At 44.1% G+C, this 26,483-nt stretch overlaps 1 protein-coding gene across 1 annotated transcript in view; it reads right to left on the reverse strand.

Annotated features, from left to right (window-relative positions):
- LOC136852589 (solute carrier family 35 member E1 homolog) overlaps positions 1–26,483 on the reverse strand; it is a 47,885-nt gene that overhangs the window by 11,726 nt on the left and 9,676 nt on the right. The window contains exons 2-3 of the mRNA XM_067127437.1: positions 23,779–23,849; positions 9,053–9,190 (exon numbers count right to left, since the gene is read on the reverse strand). Coding sequence (XP_066983538.1) covers positions 9,053–9,190; positions 23,779–23,849 — 209 coding nt within the window. The remainder of the gene's footprint in view (positions 1–9,052; positions 9,191–23,778; positions 23,850–26,483) is intronic.

Genomic DNA, 26,483 nt, shown 5'->3' on the forward strand with positions numbered 1-26,483 from the left:
GGTTCAAGGGAGAGAGGTCTATGACCAGTCTCCAACCCCCCGAGGCTTTCTCTACAAGAAAGATGCAGCCTGGGGACCGATCCAACATGACTTCTACAGCATTCTTCTTCAGCAGTGCTTGCACCTCTTCCCTGAGTGCAAGATCCTTCAGTGAGCCGGGAACATAGGTAAGGAGACGGACCGGGTTGTTGGTAAGGGGTAGTCGAAACTGAAAGGGAAGTAGATAGCACTCCCGAAGGACATCTACTACCCAGGTCTTGCTGCATGTAGCTGCCATGATGCCCAATGGCTCAACAGGCAACCCCCCCCCGCAAAACCAATGGTGGCAGCTGGAGGAAATCCACCCTTAGTGTCCTCCCTTCCCCTTCTTCTTACCTTTGCCCTCTTTTCCTGACTGGAAAGAGGGTTGAAAGGGGCACAGCTGCGAACCCTTCTTGGCAAAGTAGAAGAAGGCTGGGTGTTCCTGCCAGTGCCCTTCAAAGCCTGGCTCTTCACAGGGGCTAAGGAAGTGCTAGCCTGACCCGAGGGTCTAGCCACAGTGGCACACAAAGGCCCGAAGATGCCTGGTGGACAAGGCGGTCATTGTCTTCAGCATGTCTCTTGTCCACCACAGTGTCTACCAACTCTGGGAAAGAGAGAGGCAGAACCCAGCCACAGTCTGTTCCTGAGGGTCAGTGTCAACTCAGGATCAGGTTTGCTGTCTGGTGGGCCAGGTAGGAGACAGCCCTACCTCCAGGCTGGCACAGTCTCCCGAACACTGAGTCCTCTTCAGGGATGATCGGACCCAAAGAGGCGGCAACCTTGGATGCTGTGAACGACCACAGATCCAGCCAGGAGACTGCCTGGAGAGCTGCCATAGTGGTGGCCTCCAGGTATACTGCCTCTTGCTGCGAGAGGGAGACCCCTTCTGTGCTGCAGCAAGAGACCCTGGCCTAGATGAACCAGGTCCAGGTCAACCTATTTAGTCAGCAGAGACCCTTCCGAGGGCATGTACAAGCGTTTCTGTCGAGGCAGAGGAGGAGGAGGAAAGAGCTTCTCTGAGCGGTCTGATCAAAGTGAATTCTCCTGCCCAGAGACCAGGTTATTCACTTGATCGAGTATCCCCTCAGCAAGAGCAGACCATGGCAGCCCCACCAAAGCTTTTGGTTCCTTTTTTGGACCCCAAAAAGATTCGAGGTGCAAAGGACGACCCACAGAAGAGGCCATGGTCCCTTCCCCAAGATCACTGTGCTGACGAATCAACATGATGGCCACTACAAAAGTCCTCTGTATCTCAGGGTGTCCACATCCTGGGGAAGAGGACCCTTGAGTCCTTCCAGGGTGCAGTCCTCCTGATCTACTCTCTCCCCAGGAGGGAGAACCCAGCAGACCACTTGGGCGTTCAACCGAGTTGGTCAGAGAGCCAAACCCAGGATGTAGGCCTTCATAGCAGGACTCCAATTAGAAGGGGTATTATCAGATTCCCTCCTGTCTGACTCACGCCTCCCGGTGAAACACCAGGAGATTGAGGGGACAAGTGAGGGGGATCAAGCACTCCTACCTGTCCTAGCGAAAGAACCAGCAGGAGAGGCAGGCTGTGGGCGGTCACCAACCCACAGTGGCGATGGCGGCATGGGTCTAGGAGAGCACCTACGTCTTGGCGAGGTGTTGTCCCAAAGAGAGCAGAGAGGTTTGCACGAGCATACCCAATCACCTTCCTCCAGCGAGTGGGGCTGATCACGCGAACGTGAGGGGGGCTGGCCGGAGTCAAGTGCTCGAGCACTATCTGACGTGAACTTGAGCAGTCCTCCTGATGAGAAGAAGACCGAACAGGGGACCTCCTCGCTGCATCTCTGAGGGCTCAGACTCTTGAGTCTGAAGCACCGGGTTGGGAACCTGTCCAAGCACTCAAAGCAGTACTGGCAGGAAGTGTCGAGACACCTGCATGCTTCAGCACTTTCTCTCGCTCTGTGCCTAAACCAGACCGGAGCACCCCCTCGAGTAGGACGCTTTGACAAGGTGAGGGGTTAAGGGACCCTGGCCTTTGGGCCCAGGTCCTGACGAATCATCCTTCATAGTTTTTTGGTTTGAATGGCGTGAACATTTCCACATTCGCAAAATTTTACTGCTTGGGTGATTCCCGCTGTACGTCCATTTTTTGCCATTATCGGTGCTTTAACGGAGCTTATGGTGCCGTAACTTGAGTTTTGGCGCTGTAGCTTGATGCTGCATCAAGTTACAGCGCCGTAAGCACCAACTTGATGTCTATTCTTGCCGTTAGCGCCATCAACGGCACTTATGCAACCATATTGTAAAACGCCGCTAACAGCACTGACAAAGCACCGTAAGATCTAATCGCTACTAACTTTCTCTACCAAGAACATCACCTTGCAAGGCCTCTTAGAAATAGAGGATGACGATTATGAAGCATTTGGTAGACACTTTGCACAAAAAGCTAACACAAATCATTACATTATGGCAATTCAACACCATCTAAACCCTCTTGCTTTTTGCTGTAGGCTGCTAGCAAATGTAGAGCATTATAAAAACTGCTGCACAAATTTTAAGTGAAGAATCTGCCTAGATTTTAGTTCTTAAAAGGGTCACATAATTTGTCACCAAAATTTTCATTTGAAATCATGTGTTGTATTTTTCAGTTCAAAAATTTTCAGATCAAATTAAGTGCTTTTGCACTGTACCAAATTCATTTATAAATCATGTAGACAACAAGATGTAGCTGAAGTATTAAGCATGACTCCTGTACAAGTTCATGTTAGTAAAAAAGCACAGATGCTAACAGATATTCCAGTGTATGGCATCACAAGAGCAAAAGTTTAGATGAATACAGCACAGTCCTCCCAACATGTGAAATATCCCAACAAGGTTTCCAAAGATGGAGAACTTTAATCGAAGTGATGAACCACATTCCTCCTCAACCTAACAAGAGCTTAATTTTGTACACACATTCCAAGATATAAGCTCTTCCACACTGCATATATCAGGGTACAGAGAGCTAACTCAAAAAGTACTGTATAATTTAATAACATACTAAATGTAGAGGCACCCTAAATGCAAACCTCAATGAGGGTAACACCAAAAGGTTCTGGAAACTCGAAGGTTAATCATACATTACATCACCATAGTGCCTTTCACTATAATACTACAATCCAGCTTAATGAGGGGTCTTACAAAACTTATGTAAGAAGTATGTCATAACTAGAATTTAGGAAAACTAACAAGAATTTAGGAAAACTTAAGTTATTACAAACACCACTACAAATCAAGAAAAGGTTACCAATAATACACTTATGTTTGATGCTAATGAAAAAATAAGCAGAGTGAAAAGATACATGAACTTCATGGAAACTAAACACTCAAATGTAATATTTTCAAAAAATAATTAAATACTATACCCTACAATAATAAGGATATAAGCTAGAAATGAAAACAATGAAATTAAATTCACCAAAACACTATGAAGATACCTTCAACCAAATGATGTAGATATTAACCATCAACAGCAGTCGTATAAGGGATAACATGTGCACTTACAAAAAATAACTATAGTGTCATGGCATTCACAGCAATTCCAGTCAGCAGAGAAATCGGTCCAGTACAAAATAAATATGGATACAGAGAAATTAAGACACCAGCCATTAATGTGGGGCAAATAAATAAACCCAGGGGAAAATTGTTAGTAAATAAGTGAATCTGAAATCCTTTGTAGTGCCCACATGTGCAGGCCTACAAACACCTGCAATCAAAATCTCCCCTAACTAACCCACAAGAGAAACCATGAGGTTGAGAGAAACACAACTTCTCTCGTACGTCTTTTGTACATATATCTCCATTGTCATTATTGTCACGATCTACGTATTATTACCATTGTATATAATGTTATGCCACCTTTCCAACCATATATGTATGACCTTCAGTCAAATGTTCTGTATCAGTTCGTATGTATATTTCTGTCTGTGAACAAACACAGATCCTTGAATTTAGTCCCTTTCTCGACCTGTCAGAGGTCGGGAACTACATTACGGCTCGCACAAGCTATTGACTTGTGTGAAAGTTTTGTAAATAAATCAGTATAACTGTATTCTCCACATCTTACTCATACCTCGCCTCACATTGGTGACCCCAGAGAAAGGCCCGACCAAGCAAGCAGCAACAATCCCAATGTCATCAGCGAAAACCACGCAGCCGCCTCCATACGCCTACCGCCCTTCACGTCCCACAACCCAGAGGCATGGTTCTTCAGGGCAGAAAAGATTTTTTGCACAAAGAAAATCACCTCAGTGACACGCAGAGCAGACACCATCCTCGAATTCCTGCCGGACGACATCTTAAGAGCAGACAGCAGGATGGCTCGAAGAACTGGATGCCCCAGTCACCTATGACCTACTGAAGGACCAGCTAGTCATCCTTCAGCATGCTGCCTGCCCAGAGAGCCAAGAAGTTCCTAAACCACATGGAGGCCCCAGCAGGAGACAAGTGGCCGTCGCACGTGTACAGTACAGGCAACTATGGCGGTTAATCATACTGCCCACCAAGGGCGGCCAACCCTAGTCATCCTTGGACCTCATGAGGGAGGTACTCCTCACAGAACTACCCTGCCAGACAGTAGCAGCCATGCCAAAAGCCCCCACCATGCCCATAGAAGAGCTCCTGATCATGGTCGATGAAATACATATGGCCCACAGAGCAGCGGACCCCTCACAACCACCAGCAGCAGCAGCAGTAGCAGCACCACATTGGACCAAACAGACAGACAAGGAATCAGTCAGTGAAACAGAAGAACAAGCCATTCCCATATACAAAAGAAGCTTCCCCAAACAATTCAGCAAAGGGAAGCGTGACCAGAAGAAACAAGAACCTCCAGAGGGCATGTGTTTTTTCAACTGGAGGTTTGGAAACAAGGCCCGAAAATGTAACAATAGCTGCCTATTCTCAAAAAACATGCAGTAGGGTCAGACACGCGACCCATCCATACTAACGTCAGTGGTGAGCAGACTGGTTGCCTCGTAAGAGAAGCTGCACTGCTCACCGCTGTCTTTCTTCCGGTACAAAAGAAAAGGATCAACATGCTTCTTTCTACAAGGCGAAAGACCTGACACGGAGTTCTCAGTGGACATCGGAGCATGCAGATCATTCATCCCAGCCAGCCCGAATGAACGACTCAACCCCTCCCCCCAACCTCCACATATCACTGACCAGTGGAGCACCACTGACAATGTACAGAAGGCAGGAGATGAAAATTGCTTTCAACAGGAAAGAATACGACTGGTCCTTCACCATGGCAGACGTGACGATGGCATTATTAGGAGCGGGTTTCCTAACAGCACACAACCTACTTGTCGATGTAGAAGCTAAACAGCTGACCCCAAGAACAGCACCAATATCATCTCCTCAAAAGCCAAGCAGACATACCACAACCAAACCATCAACAAGTCAACGAGACCAACAAATATGCCCCATCACAACCCACGTCCCACCACCAGAAATGCAAGAACTTCTATGTGAATACGAAGATGTATTCAAGGAAGACCTGAAGCACGACTTAATAAAACCAGCAAAACATAGCATCCAGCACTACATAGAGACTGAAGGTCCCCCGATCCACTCAAGGTTCACACGGCTGGTCCCAGAGAAGCTCACCTATGCGAAGAAGGTATTCAAAGAAATGGAAGAACCAGGATTATGCCAAAAAGCCCCCAGCCCATGAGCATCACCCCCTACACATGGCACCGAAGTCGGAAAGAACATGGCGCCCCTGCAAAGACTACCAACGGCTAAACATCAAAACAAAACCAGACTGATACCCACTACCAAATATAGCAGACATAACCAACCAGATGAACAGAGCAAAAATCTTCACAAAAATAGATCTGCTAAAAGGGTATTTCCAAGTCCCGGTGGCAAAAGAAGATATCAAGAAAACTGCAATCATTACCCCCTTCGGCACCTAAACATTCAATTATAGCTGTTTCAGCCTCCGTAACTCGAGACTGATGGAGGAACTGTTCAGGGATCTTCCATTCTGCATGGTCTATGTCGACGACATACTAATCTTCAGCCCAAACTTAAAACAATTTCTCAAAGATGTTAAGAAAGTGCTACAAAGGCTAAAAGAAAACGGACTCAGTACAGGAAGACAAGTGTGAATGGGCAAAGAAAACAGAGTTTCTGGGACACCAGAAACCCTACCAGAAAAAGTGAAAGCAATATCAGACCTCCCAAACCAACAACAGTGAAATCAGTACAAGAATTCTCAGGCTTAACAAATTATTACCATCACTTTACTCCTAACATTGCCGAAATAATGAGCCCCATATATGAACATCTTAAAGGAAATAAAAACTAACTTAGGCAGGAAATCAAGATAAAACATTTATTCTAGCAAAAGAAGCAATACCCCCTGCAACAACACTAATCTTCCCTTTACCCCATAGGTCCCTCACTCTGAGAACCGACACAAGCAATATGGCAGTGGGAGCCATGCTCAAGCAGGACACTGATGATGGTCATTGCCTGCTGGCCTTCTTCAGCAAAAAGCTAACAGCAGCGGAAAAGAAGTATTCAACGCCTGGCAGGGAGCTCCTTGCAGTCTACAAAGCAGTCCGTCACTTCCGCCACATGCCCAAGGGACGACAGCTCGTGGTGCAGATGGACCATCAACCACAGGTGCATGCTTTCACAAAGTCAGCAGACACATGGTCAGTGCGACAACAATGGCACCTGTCAGCGATAGCTGAGCACTCCTGCACCATCAAGTACCTGAAGGGTTCAGCGAACACCATGGCAGACGCACTATCAAGAAACTGCGCCAACACCATCCAGCTTGGGATAGCCTATCTTGAGATAGCAAAAGCGCAGATGGACAACGTGGGCCTGCAGCAACTGTGGCGGATCAACCCTGCCCTCATATGGAGTGACCTGTCAATCAACAGCAGAACGACGACCATCACCAGCAAAATGAGTACTGGGCGCCCTTATCCATACTCGCCAAAAGGTCTAAGAAGGAGAGCCTTCAACTTCGCTCACAACGGACCAATCAACTGCCCGAACCATAGCAGACCAATACATCTGGCAAGGAATGAGGAAAGATGTAAAAATGTGGACAAGGGAATGCAGCCCATGCCAGATGTCAAAAGTCACAAGACATCGAAAGAGGGATAGAATAGTTCAAAACAACAAACTGCAGGACTCACCCACATACACGTCGATATAGTGGAACCCCTACCCTCCTCAGAGAGGTACAGATATTACCATTATAGACAGGAACACCAGGTGGCCAGAAGCAATACCAATACAACAGCACACGGCAGAGAGCTGTGTAAAAGCCCTCGTAGATTAGGTCAGTGGGCACGGAGTCCCCCCAGATCATCACCAGCGACAGAGGAGCCAACTTCACTCCCGCCCTGTGGAATGCCCTCGCCAACAGTCTGGGGACAAAAATAACGCATATGACAGTCTACAACCCCGAAGCAAATGGCATCATCATTGGGAGGCTGCACCAGTTGCTAAAAACATCACTCACTGCAAGATGCCAGGGCAAAAGTTGGAGGAAGGAACTACCTTGGGTCCTACTGAGGCTGCAAACGATGCCACACACAGCGTTCAATGGATCTCCAGCAGAAGTCCTGTACAGCCAAGCACTGACGTTGCCAGCAGACGTCCTCCAAGAACAAACAAATCCAACATTGCCATCCAAGACCCAAAAAATGACAGAATAATGCCAGCAAAGACAACCTACCATGCAAACAGAAAGGTGTACATCTCCAATGATCTGCAGAATGTAAAATGCATTCATATGGGTAAATGCACACAACCTACTCAGGACCACACTGCATTCTCCAGAGATGACCCAAGGCATACCATATGATAGCAGACAGAGGAACAATGTGGGCTTTCATTGGTCATCTGAAACCCGCATACTGTACACATAAGACACCGTCCTACGGCCATAAGCCTCTCCTTGGGGGATAGTCCTGTGGCACCCACATGTGAGGGCCTACACACACCTACAATCAAAATCTCCTTTATCCCACAATGATTAACCTGTGAGAGAAACCATGTGGTCAAGAAAAACACAACTTCTCTCATATGTCTTTTGTACATATATCTCCATTCTCATTATTGTCACGATCTATTTACAGTAGTAGTACTGTATTACCATTGCACAGTATTTTATGCCTTGCACAGTATTTTATGCCAGCTTTCCAACCATGTATGTATGGTCTTGAGTCAAATGTTCTGCATCAGTTCATATGTATATTTCTGTCTGTAAACAAACACAGATGCTTGAATTTAATCCCTTTCTTAACCTGTCAGAGGTCAGGAGCTACACTGCGGCTCACACGAGCTACTGACCTGTGTGAAAGTTTTGTAAATAAATCAGTAACACTGTATTCTCCGTATCTTACTCATACCTCTCCTCGCAACTTTATAGCAAAATTTAGAAGTGAAGACACCAACTGCTTACCAGATAGACAGGGAGTGAGGTAAACCATTACTGTACTATAAGCACTAATCTAAATGAATGCATACCTGATTAAGTGAGTTCTTTTTGGAGTAAGCTCAATGTACCTGCTGAATCACAGATAGGCTAATGTAAACTGATTGGTTTGTATCAAAGCAATATTTCAAGATTAACAACCCCAATTTTGGATTATTTTCAACAATAGTCCAAACTACAGGCAGGCAGTCCCTGGTTATTGGTGGGCTCAGTTATTGGCGATCCGGTTTTACAGGGCTTGTCTAGCGACGAAAACCACCGATTTCCACTTATCAGTGCCAATCTCCAGTTATCAGTGCCGATACCCGGTTATTGGCGCCGACAAGTGCCAAAAATTGCCGATTTTCAGTTATCCGCAATTTTCGCTTATCGTCACGCCGTCTGAATGGAACCCCCGCCAATAACCGGGGACTGCCTGTTTATGTACTTCAAATCCATGATCTGTATAAGAGAAATCCTGAGTCATGAAATAAAAAACGTATTGTAAATACTTATATGCAAATACATTTAGTTTAACAATAAACATACCTTAGCAGTACAGTTCTGTTATCTTACCTTTTTTGAAAATATATGTTGTAATGAAAACCCACAAGTAGCTACCAGTGCAGCAACGAGTCCAATAACGTCGAAAGAAAGCTCAGTTATGGTCGCAATAGCAACTCCCAAGATGATAGGGACTAATGAAAAATAAACCTGAAATTATCCATATACAATTTATTAAATACATACTGTAGTATGACAGACTCTAAAATTCAAGAAAAATAACAAACTGCCGCTATTCCTTTCTATTGGACAAAAATATTTTACTCATTTTCATGAAACAAACTAAAACAACAAATGCTAATTATAATATTATGTGACATCATTTGAAAATCCCCAACAATATTTTCAGTAATATATAAGAATATAATAAATAAGCAGAGAAAACATATTGAGTGATGAACTCATATAAATCAACTTACAATAACACATTCCAAAAAGTTGCAAATACTTATTATACCTTGTAAAGCACAAACCACTGTAGAACTTACTCCCCTAACAAATGTTGAAACAGGCTACTGTACTCTAAAACTATATACAGTAGTTAGAACACAAAAGTGTTTTCATGAACACCCAATACATACATATTGTATATGCCTAATATTCATGTCTAGAATGTTCCCAAGTTCACAGTCTCTTGTCTGTCAGGCGAAGAAGGCAGTCTCACTATGCATGCACTATCTGGACTCTAAACTATATCTCAATCACTTTTCTTGCATTTCATGCATGCTAAACTGTATGTGAGGAGATTTGTGGGGCTGGGAGGAGGGCACTTTTTACATGGTTGATAGGTAAAAACTTTAATGATATAAAGACACTGTTCATATTTTATCACATTCATAAGTCATACAGTTCCCTGGATACCTGTTTAGGCAGGAGGCCAAGATGCTGAATACTGTATCCAAGAATGTTTGCATATACCTGTAGGACCCAGTAGAGCACTCAGGAAATGGAAAGTCAGGAAACAAGTTTCTTGTAACTCAAAGGTTTGTATGTATTAAGGCTGCAATCCATGTCGTGTAAAGAAATTCACTTGTATCTGGTAAATCTTTCAGACTTGGGCATTGTAGCCATTACCCCAAGAAGTATGCATATCTAGAAGTACTGTGAACGAGAAGTAAGATACTTTAAGAGGAGCTGAAAGACGATGACTGCCAAATTCTTCCCCCAAAGGTCAAATGGGCCAATGCAGCTACTTGTCCTAGCAAATACCTTTGAGAGAATGCTTTGACCCTCATGAGTTTGCATCTTTACTTGGCCCTGTAGAAAGGATGATTCTGGGAGGGTCACCCCTGGAGTCTATAGTACACTGCAGGCAAAGCCTGACAGCCAAAAACTAGAGAGTAGGAGATCCCCTTTGTTATTTGTGACAAAAGAAATGGAAGGATTAGCAAAGAGTGCTCTCAAAGGATCCTGGCTACTTGTCAACTGAATCTGCTATGAAGCCAGGTGCAACAGCAGCCCCACTGTGACAACTTCTAGCTTGCATACACTTTTTTAAGGAGTAGGTATATACAGTATTTTGCTGACCTACCCCAAAAATCCAAATGCCAGTAGAAAGGCTGTCTTCAGTGTGAAGTCCAGCAAAAGAGCTTCCTAAAGTGGCTCAGATATGAGCCACTTTATGACTTAAGGACATAGGCCTGATACCAATGAAGATATCTGAGTAACCCATGAGGAATCTTTCTTTTGACTAGCTGGATAAGCCTCTTCAACTCAACTCAAAAACTCAACAAGCTCAAATACCAGTAAGAAGGAAGTTCTTTATCCTTTGATGGCAAAGATAGTCATCTTCCTATACTGATGAAAGGAATTGGGAAGTTTGCAAAGATACAGTAGGAGTAAACCAAATCAACACCCCTCTTACTACACCAATTACAGAAATAGCTCCATTTGGCTTGGTAGAGGTTGTTAGTCAAGACTCAGCAAGATTTTATGATGGCTACAATAGCCTCCTCTGAAAAACCTCAACCTCTGCAGCCTTGCTGGATACACCTCATGTATGAATACAAAAGGCATCAAAGTTGCTGTGGTACCTCTAGTGTGGCTGCTCAAGAATTTTTTCACAGGTTAGGAGACTCCTGGGGCTGTCCTGCCCAATGGACATTAGATCCATGAACCACTCCTAATAGGGGAAGCCATCAGAGTCATCTTCATATTCCTGCAGGCTCAGAGCTTCTCTAACACCAACCTAATGACACAAACAAGGAAAAGGTGTAAATGTCCAACTCATCTCAATTATGCACTTTCATGATTGTCATGAACAGATCTACTAACATGTGCCATACAAATGCCAAAAAGCCTTGCAGATCTTGGAGATCGGTGACACTTCAATAATAGGACCTGCTTTCCCTTGGTGAGACTGTCATCTACTGGGTGTCTTTCCAAGAACCAGGTTTGATTTTTTCCAACTGACAAGGAGTCTCATAACTTAACAATCTTGACAAAACAGGGCCAGACGTCGTCACCAGGATATCTCCAAAGTCTTGTGCCAATTCAATGGGCCCTGGCTGTCACTAGTTCCAGGTTTGGTATAGATCACAAAACACATGCCAGTCAGTGACACAACTCAAAACTGGAATACCTTCCCCTCTCATATGAAACAAAGGTATTTCAACAAGGCCAGGTGAACGGGGACCAAGAGATAAGCATCACCGGCTGAGTAAGGACATAAAAATATGCATCACTGAGGCCCATAGATGCTGGAAAGTCCATATTCTTGATGAATCACTTCACTGAGTCAACCTTCTCCATCCTCCTGGGTTATGTTGCATAAACTGCTCAGAAGGCTGATGCTGATGATCAGTGACAATTTTTCAGTTGCCTTCAACACCAAGAACAAACAAATGAAGAAACCAGGTGATCTGTTTTGCACCTCCTTAACACTTATTTCTGCAAAACTGACCTCATCTTGTCTAAAGCCTAAAACCTCTCAGAGTTGCAGCATGTTCACAGAAATGGGTCAGTAAACTGACTCTAATGACCTCTACTACCAATGGCTCTGAACAAATCTGCCACAATGTTCATGAGATCCTAAACATCAAAGGGAGGGAAGAGATGAGTGCAAGATTTGGTCTCCACATTCTGCTTATTCATAGGCACAACATCCATAACACAACCAGTCTGACGTGCAATATGGATGCAAGACTGAGAAAAAGCAAAATTCCCCTAGCCCGTGCAATACCTCCTATTGAAGCGCTCCGTGAGAAACTTTTCTATCATGTCTATCTTGTTTGTGAAAAGGTGACAAGGAACCGAGAGAGAGAGAGAGAGAGAAAACATATGCTTGGCTATCACCTCCATAGCCAAAGAGGGATGACAAGCTTGCAGGAACAGCCTTAGATTTTATACAAGTGCAAGAGCCACTGATCAGGAAACTAACAGGTGAGCAGCCAAGGGTTGGTAATACCCTTGCCAATTCCTCATCTCTCCATCCTAAATCTTACTTCTGTGACACTATCTGAGATAGCTGTGGTCATAGGCGGGGTGAACACGCAGTTGGTGGAGTCATCTCTACTGGACTTGCTCAGTGTTAGGCAGCTGAGGCTTGTTTCTTGGACACTGAGATCTGAGGTCCTTAGGAATCTCACAACAGATTTCTGAGAACAAGGCCTCAACCTCCAAAACTAAAGTTGCCTCTTTGTCCTCTGCATAGATGGCCGGAGAGAAACTGTTTTCCTCTCCAGTGCTGCAAGTGCCAAACTGATCTCTAGTGTCATGATTATCTCCTCGATATCAAATCAGACATTTGGTAAAAATGTCATTGGAGGTAAGCAATCCAGGAGAGATGACACTTGATAGCCATCCCTAAAGCAATGAACTAGTTATCTGCTTCTTATTGGCAGGACAACAGACAAAGAATTGTTCTCCCTCAATAAATCAAGTCAAACTAGTGGACTACTTCTAATACATCTCGAGGATCAAAGGCAGTATCACACTCTGGTCACTGTCTTCTCTAGTGTGTGAGCGCAATTGGTTACTGTCAGTGGTGTTTCAAGTCAGATGCTAGGAATCAAGATCTCTCTATGGATGAGAGGAACTGCTGCTGGTCTTTTCACTAGAAGATGACAGCTGGATAGGATGCCTGTTAAGATCACTACAGGCAGTTCCTGCTTACCAGTGGCACCGGTGTTAACGGCTATCTGGTTTTACAGCGCTAGTCTAGCGACACTGTTAACTGGGTTTTGGCGCTGATCTCCGGTTAGCGGTGCCCAATCTACAGTTAGCGGTGCCCGATCTCCAGTTAACGGTGCTGATATCCGGTTAACAGCGCTGTTAAGCGGGTTATAATTGCTACTATCGCTGATTTCCGATTAGCGGCGCTCAGCCGGGAATGGAACCCCCACCGTTAACCAGGGACTACCTGTACTAGCATTATTCTCGGCAGAAGGTCAGGCAAGACTCAGTTCTGATGAATCTTTCAAAGTCAAAGAGGCTGAAGATAAATCTCCTAACAATATTTCCAAATAATGGTGATAATTTTTTTGATGGTATCAAATTGTGTCCTCTTCTTTGCATAGCAAAACTTTAATCTGATAACTGCTCACCATACTTTTCACGGGTAAGGGCAGGCAAAAACACCTAGCTACTACAACAGTTGCTGCAAGAAGTGAAGATCTCTGTCAAGAGAGCATAAAAGCATGACAGTCCTTACCTATGAGACCTTCACAAAAATGCTGAATTATAAAGAAGGATACAGTGAATACACACAACAAATAAGACGCATCAATTCACAGAACATACAAAAGTAACAACAATATCACTACTGCACAGGAAAAAGCTTTTAGAAACAGGAGTATCATAACTCACTGGACCATACAAAAATAATAAGTGCTATATAATTATGCTCAGCAACCAATGTAAATGGTACACTTAGTTCAGGTAGTGTACAGTAAAACAAAAATGAAAGCAAAAAATACAAAAACATACCACCTAAAATAATGAAACAGATCATTAATTCTAGGAAGCCAAGCCTTGAAAATGCTGGTAAAATAAAAGTAAATTTAAGTACCAATATCATCACAAACTGACCAAAATTCCCAAAAATACAGCAGTAAAAACACACTAAAATTATTCTTTGGCACAGTATAGTAAACAAAAATGGGGTACAGAAAGCAGTTAGCCCAAACAACTCACTCCAGAGAGCTGAGTAGTAGTTAACAGTTTAGCTAGTTAGCAGCAACACAGAACTTATAAAACCTTCACCAAAAAAGTACCGGAGGATGGAAACATAAGAAATTATGAACAGACACTCTAAAATTGAGCAAACACTAACAAAAAAAGCTGAATTCCCAGATGACTGCTACATTTCATATGAGGAAAAAATGGAAAATGATTAGTGACAAGCACTGGTATAGTGATCCTGCTGCACACTAAATACCTGGGGAAAAGTGAACAGAGCTACTACTGTAATAGCATTGCAGCTTCACAAAAAATTATGTAGGTAATTGACCTACCTGAAGCTCCATAGGGTGCTTGCATAGTGACACTACCTTCTTCTAACACACAGAAAAAAAAAAAGACTGTAAACCTGGGTATATTCAGGATATGAATATCAGTATTATACATAAAGAGGGTTGTGATGAAAACCGAATTGCTTGTTTGTGATGTAATTTCAGCACTGCCAAAATACAACAGTTATCACAATAACTCGCTTTCCTTCTACTGTTTTGTTAATATCTGAGAGGAGCTACATTATTCTGCATATTAAATAATAATATTATTTAATAATATTAAATAATAGTGTGGTATATACATTCTAAAACTGTACATCTCTTTTATATTCTCAATACAAGCAGTAGGAAAGGAAGAGAAAGTCTTAGTAATACTGCTCAACTAAGGAAACAAAAGTGAACCATAACCTGATGGGCATCATTACTTGATAAAAATATGAATATCAAAATAATAATGATAAAAAATTGGAAACTTTTTGAACTCTTAAGTACTGTATTTTCATAATATGTAATGAAACTAATTTTTCATAATATGTAATGATACTAATCAAGTGAAATATATAAACTTTTTAAAACACTGATGTTGCAATAGTAAGTTCCTCATACCAGTCAAGTCTTACTGGTTAAAGGACTGAGAAGAAAACCAAAACTACCATGTACTTGTGACTTTCTACACTCACTGCAGCTACCCCATCAAATAGTAGTTAGACAGAAATGAAAAGTTAAATCAGTAATTATGAACATTTGCCTTGAAACAACCAAATTTGCACTTCATGCATTATGGATAGCTTTTTTCTCTGGTATATTTAGCAATATTTATACCTAGAAATGTGTGCTATTGGAACCATTTCACTGGGTGACACAGGTCTTCCCCCAGAAATAGATTTTTCCTTTGTCAAAATCCCTTTTGTGTGCCATTTCATGTGTAGGGGAGGTAGAGGAATTAGTAAGTATCTACAGCCCTCTTATATATTATGAAAAGAGAACCATTAAATCACTGTAAGCAAAAGAATTAACACAATCAAAGAATGAGTTCAATACAGTACTGTACATGAGTGAGGATATTGCAATTAATGTACTTGCAATAAGTTAATTCTACAGTCACATATGATTTTCACTACAATCTGATTATGAAAATCATCATAAAATCTTTATCACCAATGTAATTTTATCTTATGACTAACAATTAAATTACAAATTAAAAAAATTGTTTCATTGTTTATAGTTTATGCAGTATACAGTATAACTCTTCAGCGGTAGTAAAATAAAGCAAATGAGAGAGAGAGAGAGAGAGAGAGAGAGAGAGAGAGAGAGAGAGAGAGGGGGTTGGACACAACACCTTACCAGATATAGACAGTTAACACCAAATTCAATTTTACTAACATTTTGTGTTACCATGATATTACCATCTGTTACATAATTATTAACAACAGCTTAATCTATCATTGATTAAAATGTCATAAAACTATACATATATTCAGAAAATAATTATAAAAAATTATGATTACAAATATATCATTCAGTTTAACTTTCTGGTTACTGTTAACCCTAAAATTTCTTCTATGACTTTCTCCATATTTGCTTAATCTAATAAGGATACTAAAAAGTTAAAAGCTGGATCAAGACAATAGCCCCACAGGGAAACATACATATGCGTTCAAGATTTCACGCCACACAATTTGAACAAATTTTGTGGGAAAAGTGCTGAGATCACTTCCGTGGGCCATAAATGAATGACGGCAACTCTTACCCCAACTCTAATAGCTAGTTGGTACATCAGAGAGGGATCAGTTTGCCTTGAGATGTCATAGGGGAATGTTGTCCAAAATTCCCATCCAATGACGTCTCGTAAATACTTTACAATAAATATACTTAGATTTGTTACTGCTTTTAATTCTTATCTGTTACAATATTGTGTGAGCTGTAATTATAATTTTACAAAACAAGATAAAAAGAAATGCTGTATCAGAAAAAATACATATACCCTGGTAAAATTAGCATATTTTCACGACTGTCTTTTGGAAAAGAGGCCCTGCACTGGGTTGGAAATATTCACTTTCAACTTCCCCTGGAAGCTACAGAAAATTTTTTAGAATTTTTTTTTCTCATACCTTGTGCATATGCATATCTTCCTCTTTTAATGGATAAGTTTTTTTAAATCAGCCTTCCTTAAATTTAGCCCAGTCTAGGGGTGTGCTTAATATATATTTAGCCTGGATTGTGAGGGTTAAACACTTGCAATCCCCCTTTTATGACACACTATACACAGTGCTTAAGTTTTTTCACAGCAACATTTTGTCCCAAGTTGCAGTGGCCTCTGCCTTTTATTTTTCGTTTGCTACTTTTGGTCTCTTACCACTGGCTGTCAAACCACTTTCAACTTCACCTTCCTCCAATTTTCACTTAATATTTAAGAAAAATTCTTTGGGAGATTACTATAAGAGGCTAGAAATATGATTCAGTTGTATCTAAAACTAATAATACCAATAAAAACATTTGTCAAGTCTTCACTCCAAGCTTTCACAACCTAATACAGTATAGCATTCTACATCTGTTGAAGTGTTTACTGTAAATGCCAGATAATATCCACCATATTATAGCACTACAAGGAAAACAAAACTATTACTGTATCATGCTTGAAAAAAACACACTGTACTTTAACAAGAATCTAACTGAATGAAAATGATATTTTTATGATAAAATAAAGTTTTGTACATACTTACCCGGCAGATATATACTTAGCTATAGTCTCCGACGTTCCCGACAGAAATTCAAATTTCGCGGCACACGCGACAGGTAGGTCAGGTGATCTACCATTCCCGCCGCTGGGTGGCGGGAATAGGAACCATTCCCGTTTTCATGTCAGATTTTCTCTTCCACCTGTCTCCTGAGGGGAGGCTGGGCGGGCCGTATCGTATATATCTGCCGGGTAAGTATGTACAAAACTTTATTTTATCATAAAAATATCATTTTTGTACATGAAACTTACCCGTCAGATATATACTTAGCTGATTGGCACCCTTGGAGGAGGGCAAGAGACAGCTAAGAACTAAAACGGGAAAACAACATATGTTGTAGGAATAAACAAAAACCATGGTTCTTACCTGATTGGGCAGAAGACTTCATGGATACTGTCTATGAGTCTGCATGCCTCAAGAGCTTCAGCGAGGAAGTGACCTAAGACTGACAGCCCTTCTGGATCATATCAATGGGGATAAAACCCACTTACATGACAGAGCCTGTTATGGATCATGTCAAAGGGGATTAACCCACTTACAAGACAGAGCCCTCTACCTGAATCATATCAATGGGGGCTATCCCTCTTACATGACAGAGCTAGGTAATAAAAATACAAGGAGCTAACAACCAAAACCGACCACCTGACCAAGCCTAACCTTGTTAGTAATATGAGATGAAAAAGAGAGAGACCTGCAACACTCTTTTTCAACCAACCATAAAAACACAACAAACAATTAAAAATAACACTAAATTAAATAGGATTAGCTTCAGCTCCTTGACCCAGCACCGAATCCGCGGATACGTAAGCTCCTAGAGAGAAGCACTTCTCATAAGTCACACGAACATCTCTCAAATAATGAGAAGCAAACACTGAGTTACATCTCCAGTATGTAGAGTCCACAATAGACTGGAGGGACCAAGACTTGTGGAAAGCTAGAGAAGTAGCTATTGCTCTCACCTCATGAGCATTAACTCTTAGGAGCTGAAGATGTTCTTCTTTACATGAAAGATGAGCCTCTTTAATAATGTCCTTAATGAAGAAAGCCTGGGCATTCTTGGAAATTGCTCTTGAAGGATCCTTGACAGAACACCAAAGACTTTCGGTGTTGCCTCTGAGCTGTTTCTTTCTCTCCAAATAAAGTTTAAGGCTTCTTACTGGACAGAGTGTGTGTTCCAGCTCCTGTCCTGAAAGATCGGAGAGTCCTTTGACCTCAAAACTCCTAGGCCAAGGTTTTGAAGGGTTCTCATTCTTTGCTAAGAAGAGAGGCTGAAAGGAGCAGATTGCAGAGTCCTTCTTAAAGCCTACAGAACCTTCTAAGGCTTGTAATTCGCTAACTCTTTTGGCCGAAGCAAGAGCGAAAAGAAACAGAGATTTTCTGGTCAAGTCCCTGAACGAGGCAGATCGAGGAGGCTCAAACTTGCTAGACATCAAAAACTTTAGGACCACGTCCAAATTCCAGCTGGGAGGTCTAGGGGACTTATTTTTTGAAGTTTCAAAAGACCTTATAAGGTCGTGAAGGTCTCTATTATCCGAGATGTTCAGACCTCTGTGTCGAAAGATTGAAGACAGCATGCTCCTATACCCCTTTATGGTGGAAACGGCCAGGTTACATTGCTCCCTTAGGTAGAGAAGGAAATCCGCAATCTCCATTACAGAGGTACTGGAAGAGGAAATTTTCTTAGATCGGCACCATCTCCGAAAGACTTCCCACTTCGACTGGTAGAGCGCAAGGTAGAAGATCTTCTAGCTCTGGCGATAGCCTTAGCAGCCTTGTGCGAAAATCCCTTCGCTCTAACCAGTCCTTCGACAGTCTGAAGGCAGTTAGGTTTAGAGCGGGAAGATTCTTGTGAAATCTGTCGAAGTGGGGCTGTTTGAGAAGATCGCTCCTGAGAGGGAGCGACCTGGGAAAATCTATCATCCATTCCAGTACCTCTGTGAACCAGTCTCTGGATGGCCAAAAGGGAGCGATCAGGGTGAGCTTGGTGCCCTCTGACGAACTGAACTTCCTGATTACCTCCCTATTATCTTGAACGGGGAAAAGCGAGCCGTCCAGACCGTTCCAATCTAGGAGAAGGCCGTCTATAGCTACTGCTCTGGGGTCCGAGATTGGGGAGCAGTAGTTCTCCAACCTCTTGTTCCAATGGGTTGCGAAGAGGTCTATATGAGGTCTCCCCCATAGGAACCATAGCCTTTCAAACAAACCTCCTGATGAAGGGACCACTCCGTGGGAAGAACTTGATCTTTTCTGCTGAGCAGATCCGCCCTCACATTCCTTTCTCCCTGAACAAATCTGGTGAGGAGAACGATGTTTCTCTCCCCGCCCACAACAGAAGGTTCCTTGCTGCAATGTACAGGGAGAAGGAATGTGTCCTCCTGCTTCCTGATATAAGCCAGGGCTGTGGTGTTGTCGGAGTTGACTAGAACTACTGATCCCTTGACCAGAAGTTCGAATCTGGAAAGAGCTAGGTGAATGGCTACCAGCTCTTTTCATATTGATGTGCCAGGCCTTCTGATCCGTGTCCCAGGTACCTGACACTTCTTCCGAGCCTAGTGTCGCTCCCCAGCCCGACTCCCACGCGTCTGAGAACAACACTAGGCGAGGGCTCGGCGGTTGTAGAGGAATTCCTAGACCCAGCTTCTTTGGGTCTAACCACCAACGGAGTTGTTCCTTTACCAGAGATGATATTTGGAAGGAATCCGACAAGTCTTGGGACTTCCGATCCCAAGATTCTTTCAGGAAGAACTGAAGAGGTCTGAGGTGAAGCCTTCCCAGAGAAACGAACTGTTCCAGCGAGGAAATGGTCCCCAGCAGACTCATCCATTCCTCGCCGAACAACTGTCTTTCTCCAGAAAGTCTGTCACCTTTTGAAGGCAGCGTTCCCTTCTTTCCAGGGAGGGAAACGCCGAAAACCCCGAGAATCCATCCGAATCCCCAGGTAGACAATTTCCTGCTGAGGAATCATCTGAGACTTCTCGAGGTTCACAAGAAGTCCTAGAGATTGGACCAGGTTTAAAGTCCGAGAAAGGTCCTCCAGACAACGGTTCTTTGAACTGGACCGAATTAGCCAATCGTCGAGATACAAGGAAATCCTCACCCCCTCCAAGTGCAACCAGTGAGCCACATTCCTGAGAATGGTCGTGAAAACTTGGGGAGCTGTGGAGAGTCCGAAGCAAAGAGCCCTGAACTGAAAGGTTCTGCCGTCTACCATGAACCTTAGGAACTTCCTGGAGGAGGGATGGATGGGGACGTGGAAGTAAGCATCCTGAAGGTCCAGGGACACCATCCAATCTCCTTGACGAAGAGACGACAGAACTGAAGACGTCGTCTCCATAGAGAACTTCTTCTTTACGACGAAAGTGTTCAGGGAGCTCACGTCCAAGACCGGTCTCCACCCGCCCGAGGATTTTGGAACAAGAAAAAGACGGTTGTAAAATCCCGGGGAGTGAAGATCTTGCACCGGTTCTATTGCAGACTTTTCTAGCATTTGATCGACGGCTAGAAGAAGGGCTTGTCTCCAAGACAGGATCCTTGTATCTCGCCGATAACTCCCTCGGAGTTGTAGTCAAGGGAGGTTTTGAAAAAGAAGGGAATGAGGTACCCTTCCTCAAAACAGAGAGGGACCATTCGTCCGCTCCCTTTTGTGCCCAGGCTTGGCGAATTTGAGAAGTCTGGCACCTACTGGAGTCTGGAGGACTTGATCTTCACTTGGACTTCCTGGAAGGGAGTCCTGAAGGCCTGGATCTTCTCTCAGGTCTACGCCTCCTAATAGACCTGGATGAACGAAAGGGCTCCTGAAAAGGGGGCTTCTCCTTCTTAGTAATAGGCGCAGCAGGTCTCAACCTCTTCGACGATTGAGCCAGAAGGTCTTGAGAAGCCTTTTCCGACAAGGAACGAGAGACTTCCTTTACAGTTTCTTGCGGGAACAGATGGCTCGAGAGAGGAGCGTACAAGAGGGAAGACCTCTGGGAAGGGGAGACCGATTTAGAAAGGAAAGCGCTGAAGACTGACCTCTTCTTAAGAAGGCCAGTGCCGAACAGGGAAGCGATCTCCATCGAGCCGTCCTTAACAGCTTTGTCCAGGCAAGACAACACACTGCTGAGGTCCTCCATACTAACTGAATCCTCTTGAAGACTTCTCTTGGCTAAGGCTCCAAGAGACCAGTCCATGAAGTTGAACACTTCCAGCACGCGGAAAAGGCCCTTGAGGAAATGGTCCAGTTCACACAGTCCCAAGCCTTGGCCGAATTAAGGGAGAGCCTCCTGGACGAATCCACCAGCGAAGAAAAATCCGAGCCAGCAGAAGAGGGGAGAGCTAACCCCATAGGCTCCCTAGTCTCGTACCACATTCCTGCTCTTCCCGAAAGTCTAGAGGGAGGCAAGGAGAAGACAGTCTTGCCTGCATCCTTCTTTGAGGAGAGCCACTCTCCGAAACCTTTAAGAGCTTTCCTCATGGAGATCGTAGGACGCATTTTCACAAGAGAGGAAGATTTCGAAGCCTTGGTGCTCGAGAGCATAGAACCAGGGGAAGGAGGAGAAGCAGGCTTGAGGGAATCTCCATACTCCTGGACTAGTAGAGCTGTCAACCTCTTGTAATCAGAGATTGTGATGTCCTTAGGAGAATCGTCCTCCGATAACGCCTCCAGGCCAGAAGGAGGAGGAGAACGTCTAGAAGTAGCAGGGCATTTAACAGAAGAAGAGCGCCTAGAAGGAGAAGAGCCTATGTCCACTGGAGAACGATGATCCGGAGAGAAGCGCCTCGAAGCTGACTGGCGCCTGACCGAAGAGGAGCCCTTGCTGGGAGAGGGGCGCCTAACAGACGAAAGGGAGGCTGGAGAGGAACTTCTACGAGGCGAACGAGCAGGGCGTCTGACTGAGGAGAAAGTATCTCCAACAGGAGAAGACCGACGACGACGATGGCGCGAGCGCCTGGGTGGAGGCGCTATTCGAGAAGAGCGCCGAGGAGAGAGGCGCCTACCAGGAGAGAGGCGCCTACCAGGAGAGGAGCGCCTACCAGGAGAAGAGCGCCTATCGGGAGAGGAGCGCCTACCAGGAGAAGAGCGCCTATCAGGAGAAGAGCGCCTACGAGGAGAGGAGCGCCTGGACGGAGAGGAGCGCCTGCAAGGAGAGGAGCGCCTACCAGGAGAGGAGAGCCTGGAAGGAGAGGAGCGCCTGCTGCTGGAGGGGCGCTTAACAGGAGAAGTACGCTTCCTAGAGGACGACTTGCTGGGAGAAGAGAGTCTCTTGAGGACTTAATCGGAAGAGAGGCATCCTTCCGACGAGAGGAGCTCTTTGATAAAGAGCCAGCAAGAGCAGCGAGTTGAGCCTGGAGGCCTACCAGGATCTGCTTGGTGGACTCCTGAACACCAGAAGAAGAGGAGGAAGATCTACGAGATCTCTTCTTGAAACAGGAGAGCCTTCAGGAAGCGCTCAGGGCTAGAGTCCAAGGCGTCTCCTCTAGGAGCCTTCCAAGTCCTCTTCAAAGGACGCGATTCCTCAGCCGAACTCCAACCACGTTTAGGAGACGAAGAAGCAGAAGAAGAGAAACACTTCTTTAAGATCCCTTTTCTGCGGCGATCTAAGGCAGCCTGGGACGCGTCAACAGGCGCTGCCGAAGGGACGCCTGACCGTTGGGAGCGCTCTTCATCCCCCTTGCGGCTGTCGACATTCCTCCTCCACTGGGTCTGGGAGTTTGGAAGAGGTCTAGGCCTAGGAGCGATGCGGAGCCGGTCAGACGCCCCCTCCACTACACTGGGGACACTGCACAAATCACTATCACTTCTCACTTTCTTTTCCTCCATAGCTCGCATCTGCAACTGCATCTTGCGGATCGTAGCCTTCATAGCAGCCATCTCCGACGGCTAATCCACAGGTTCGACGAAGGGTGAAGGAGCTGAAACAACTGGAGTGACAGGAGAATCTGGAAGAGTGTTAGGTTCTAAATCTACCTCCTTGGAAAGAGACCTACTAGCGCTTCTAGAAGAAGCCTTCCTAACTCTGTCCTTCTCCAACTTGCGTACATAAGAGTTTAACGCCTTCCATTCCAGTTCAGTGAGATTCTCACATTCAACACACGTATTCTCAAAAGAGCATTCATTCTCCCTACACCTAGAACATACAGAATGAGGATCTACCGAAGCTTTGGTAGTCTCACCTTACAATCAGACCTCACACACACGGAACACCGGTGCAACACTCTGATCAGACATTCTATAAGAAAATACCAAAGCCGAAATCAAAACAGTCCACAAAAGCGTATGCCAAGCCAAAGATCCAATACGTCACCAAAGGTCAGTCCAAAATAATCCTCAGCAAGCGAAAAATGAAAATCCAAGCAGAAGGAACCAACAACAGATGTTGCGGAACCAGCGACAGAGAAAATCTGACATGAAAACGGAATGGTTCCTATTCCCGCCACCCAGCGGCGGAATGGTAGATCACCTGACCTACCTGTCGCGTGTGCCGCTTGAAATTTGAATTTCTGTCGGGAACGCCGGAGACTATAGCTAAGTATATATCTGACGGGTAAGTTTCATGTACAAAAATCTTACCTTAGTTGTTTGTTTTTCACTAAAAAGGACCCTTGCAAGTAGAACTGTGAAGAAAGGCATCGTTGCTTTTACTGAAAAAAAAAATTAGTTTAAAACACAGCAACATATGAGAGACAAGTAAATCAGAAACATAAATGACCATGCTATACGTGTGACCATGTACATAGACAAACCATTTTCTTACATAGCCTTCTGCTTTGTTCTAAGAGTGCAACTGGACACATTTTGCAAAAACACAGTCCTGCACTCTGGGAATGAGAAACCATGTCCTTCTTTCCACCCTCTAGCATACTTCAGCATTCTCCCATGGCTACTTTTCTTCCACTGTGCTTTGTTTTGAAATATTTGATTTTTGTCTCTACTGTTGCTTACTAAATTCTGGCACCTGAGGAAATCCTTAAAGTTGTTGTGTAAGTACTGTAAAATCACAATTTTTTATCTTATGCTTTGTCTCCGAAGAAATGAGGGTTTATTCCATTTCTAGGATTTCTAAAATCATGAGCTCTTGTCTGGACTAGACAATCAGCCTCCTCTTCAGAAAAGTCACATGTCCACTTCATCACTTCACAAAACCAGAAGAAAAGAGTGCTCTTAGACACCTCCTCATACTTGTTGCACTACATTGCACTACCCAGCCCTCTGAGAGCCAGACAAGGTATAAAAGGTTGTCAAATCAGTCATTAAGTTACAGTAGAATAATAGGCTTCACCATAGGGACTGAGAGGAACTTGTCTCGGCTAAGGTGGACGAGTAAGTCAGCGATCTGCAGCACAGTAGCTTAACTCTAACCAAAGGGCCCCCATCTAAGACACCAATCAGAGAAGATGGTCCACTCCCTGTGCACATTAGTTGGGGCTACCTCAAAACACAACTGAGAGAGAATATAGTGGGCCAAAGGGGAATCTCTGGTTGCCTCAACAAGAAAAACTAGCAGATTAAGAGCACTCTGAGACCTGGAGTGACAAACAGTTGGTCATTCAGTGTTACAGTCTGGAGTGATTGCCTACACCTTCCAATACATTTTTTTCCAGTATCACCTTGGAGGGTAGGCCAGAAATGGGACTGTTAACTTAGGATAGAGGAAAGGCATCGGCTCTTCAAAGTTCATCCGTTACTGTCCCAGAGGATACAGACTAGCCAGGGATCAGCCCACTGTCTTTACCATATTGTCCAACGGCAAGACAAGCATCCCTTATTTGTGGCAGCTGGAGGAGAAATCTGCTTACCTCAGCATCCACCTCCCATCTTTCCCTGAAGGGGATGGCAAAAAATGCTGGGATGGCTCCTGGCCCTTTCTAGAGCAAGAAGAAGCCTGGGGTCCTTGTCTCATTTTTAAAGAAGGAAGACCTTCTCAACACAGCACAAATATTGTGGCTGCCCTCGAAGGCTTGGGAGCAATTTCCTTTGAAGCCCCTCAGGACTTGAAGGAGACTACAAAGTGGATTAGATCAGAAGAACACCTATCTTTCCACAGCCACCTCTACTCTACTATCTGAAAAGAGTAAATATAGCAAAATCAGCAAGTGTGTTCCAACAAAGGTTGAGCCACAATCTCTGCATTTCCCAGTACATAAAACTTTCTCTGCTGGGTCAGCAGTGGAGGGAAAAACAAATGTGGTCTGCTGGACTGCAGGGAACCTTCTGATCTAGAGACCAGACCTTTCACCTAGTCAAAAACACTACATGCAAGCTGAGAATGCAACAGTCTGCACAAAGGTCTCAGCTCCAGAGTAATGCTGACAGTGAACTCTAACAGGTTTTGTGGAAAAGGACCCCCTCACTGGTTAGTGGTTACACCACTGGCATAACCACTACACAGTTTCAGGGCTTTACCTTTTACTTTTCTACTGCTGTTTGTTCAGATTCCTTTGATGGTTTAGTGTTAAAAGTTGTGTGGGTGTCTTGTTAATCATGACTCATTCCAGAAAGAAAAGACTGTTGCCTTCTGGTTATTTCACCAATAAAGTTACCCTCCATCAGTGAAGAGAACTGAAAATAATCAGGCAACACCTGCAGAACCCTCTCACCTGCTGTCCCCCTCCATCCTCCACCTCCTCACAAGCCTCCCTTCCTCATCCTCCAACATCTTCAGACCTTCCCCCTCCTCACCTTCCTCCCCCTCAGTGTTCATCCCTACTTCCTCCAGTCTTGGACACAAGTGAATACCCTCCACTGCCAAAGTTTAGAGCACTTCCAGCTGAAGGACAAACCTCTTCTGCTGCAGTGGTTGCCCATGGGAGGAATAACACTGGTATCAACATCACTGCAAAATCAAATCACAGGGGAGAATTTACCATCCACCTGAGGACAGTGCTACAATCTACCTCCTGATGGCCAACATTAATTTTAAACAACTAAATCTGAATGAAAACCTTACCAAAGCCAAAATCTGCAATTACTCAATTTAGCTCCCTGTAGATCCTCTTCTGCTCATATCATCAGAGGCCAAAGGTGTGAAACAAAACATATAGCTCCTTCAAGAAAAATTACAGTGACCTTCAAAGAACCAGTTCTGAGCCAAGTATAACTTATTGTATCATATATTTACCCAAAGAGGGATACAATGCAGAGAGTCGCATGTGCTTCCACTTTCAGCATTATGGCCATCACCAGAACAGTTGCAAGGGCCTTATAATGTGTCATACTCAGCAAGAGACACAAGACCAAGAAATGTCCACAAAGATTTAAAAAGGGAGGACCTATTA

The sequence above is a fragment of the Macrobrachium rosenbergii genome, chromosome 3 (genome assembly GCF_040412425.1).
Source record: "Macrobrachium rosenbergii isolate ZJJX-2024 chromosome 3, ASM4041242v1, whole genome shotgun sequence".
Classification (NCBI taxonomy): domain Eukaryota; kingdom Metazoa; phylum Arthropoda; class Malacostraca; order Decapoda; family Palaemonidae; genus Macrobrachium; species Macrobrachium rosenbergii.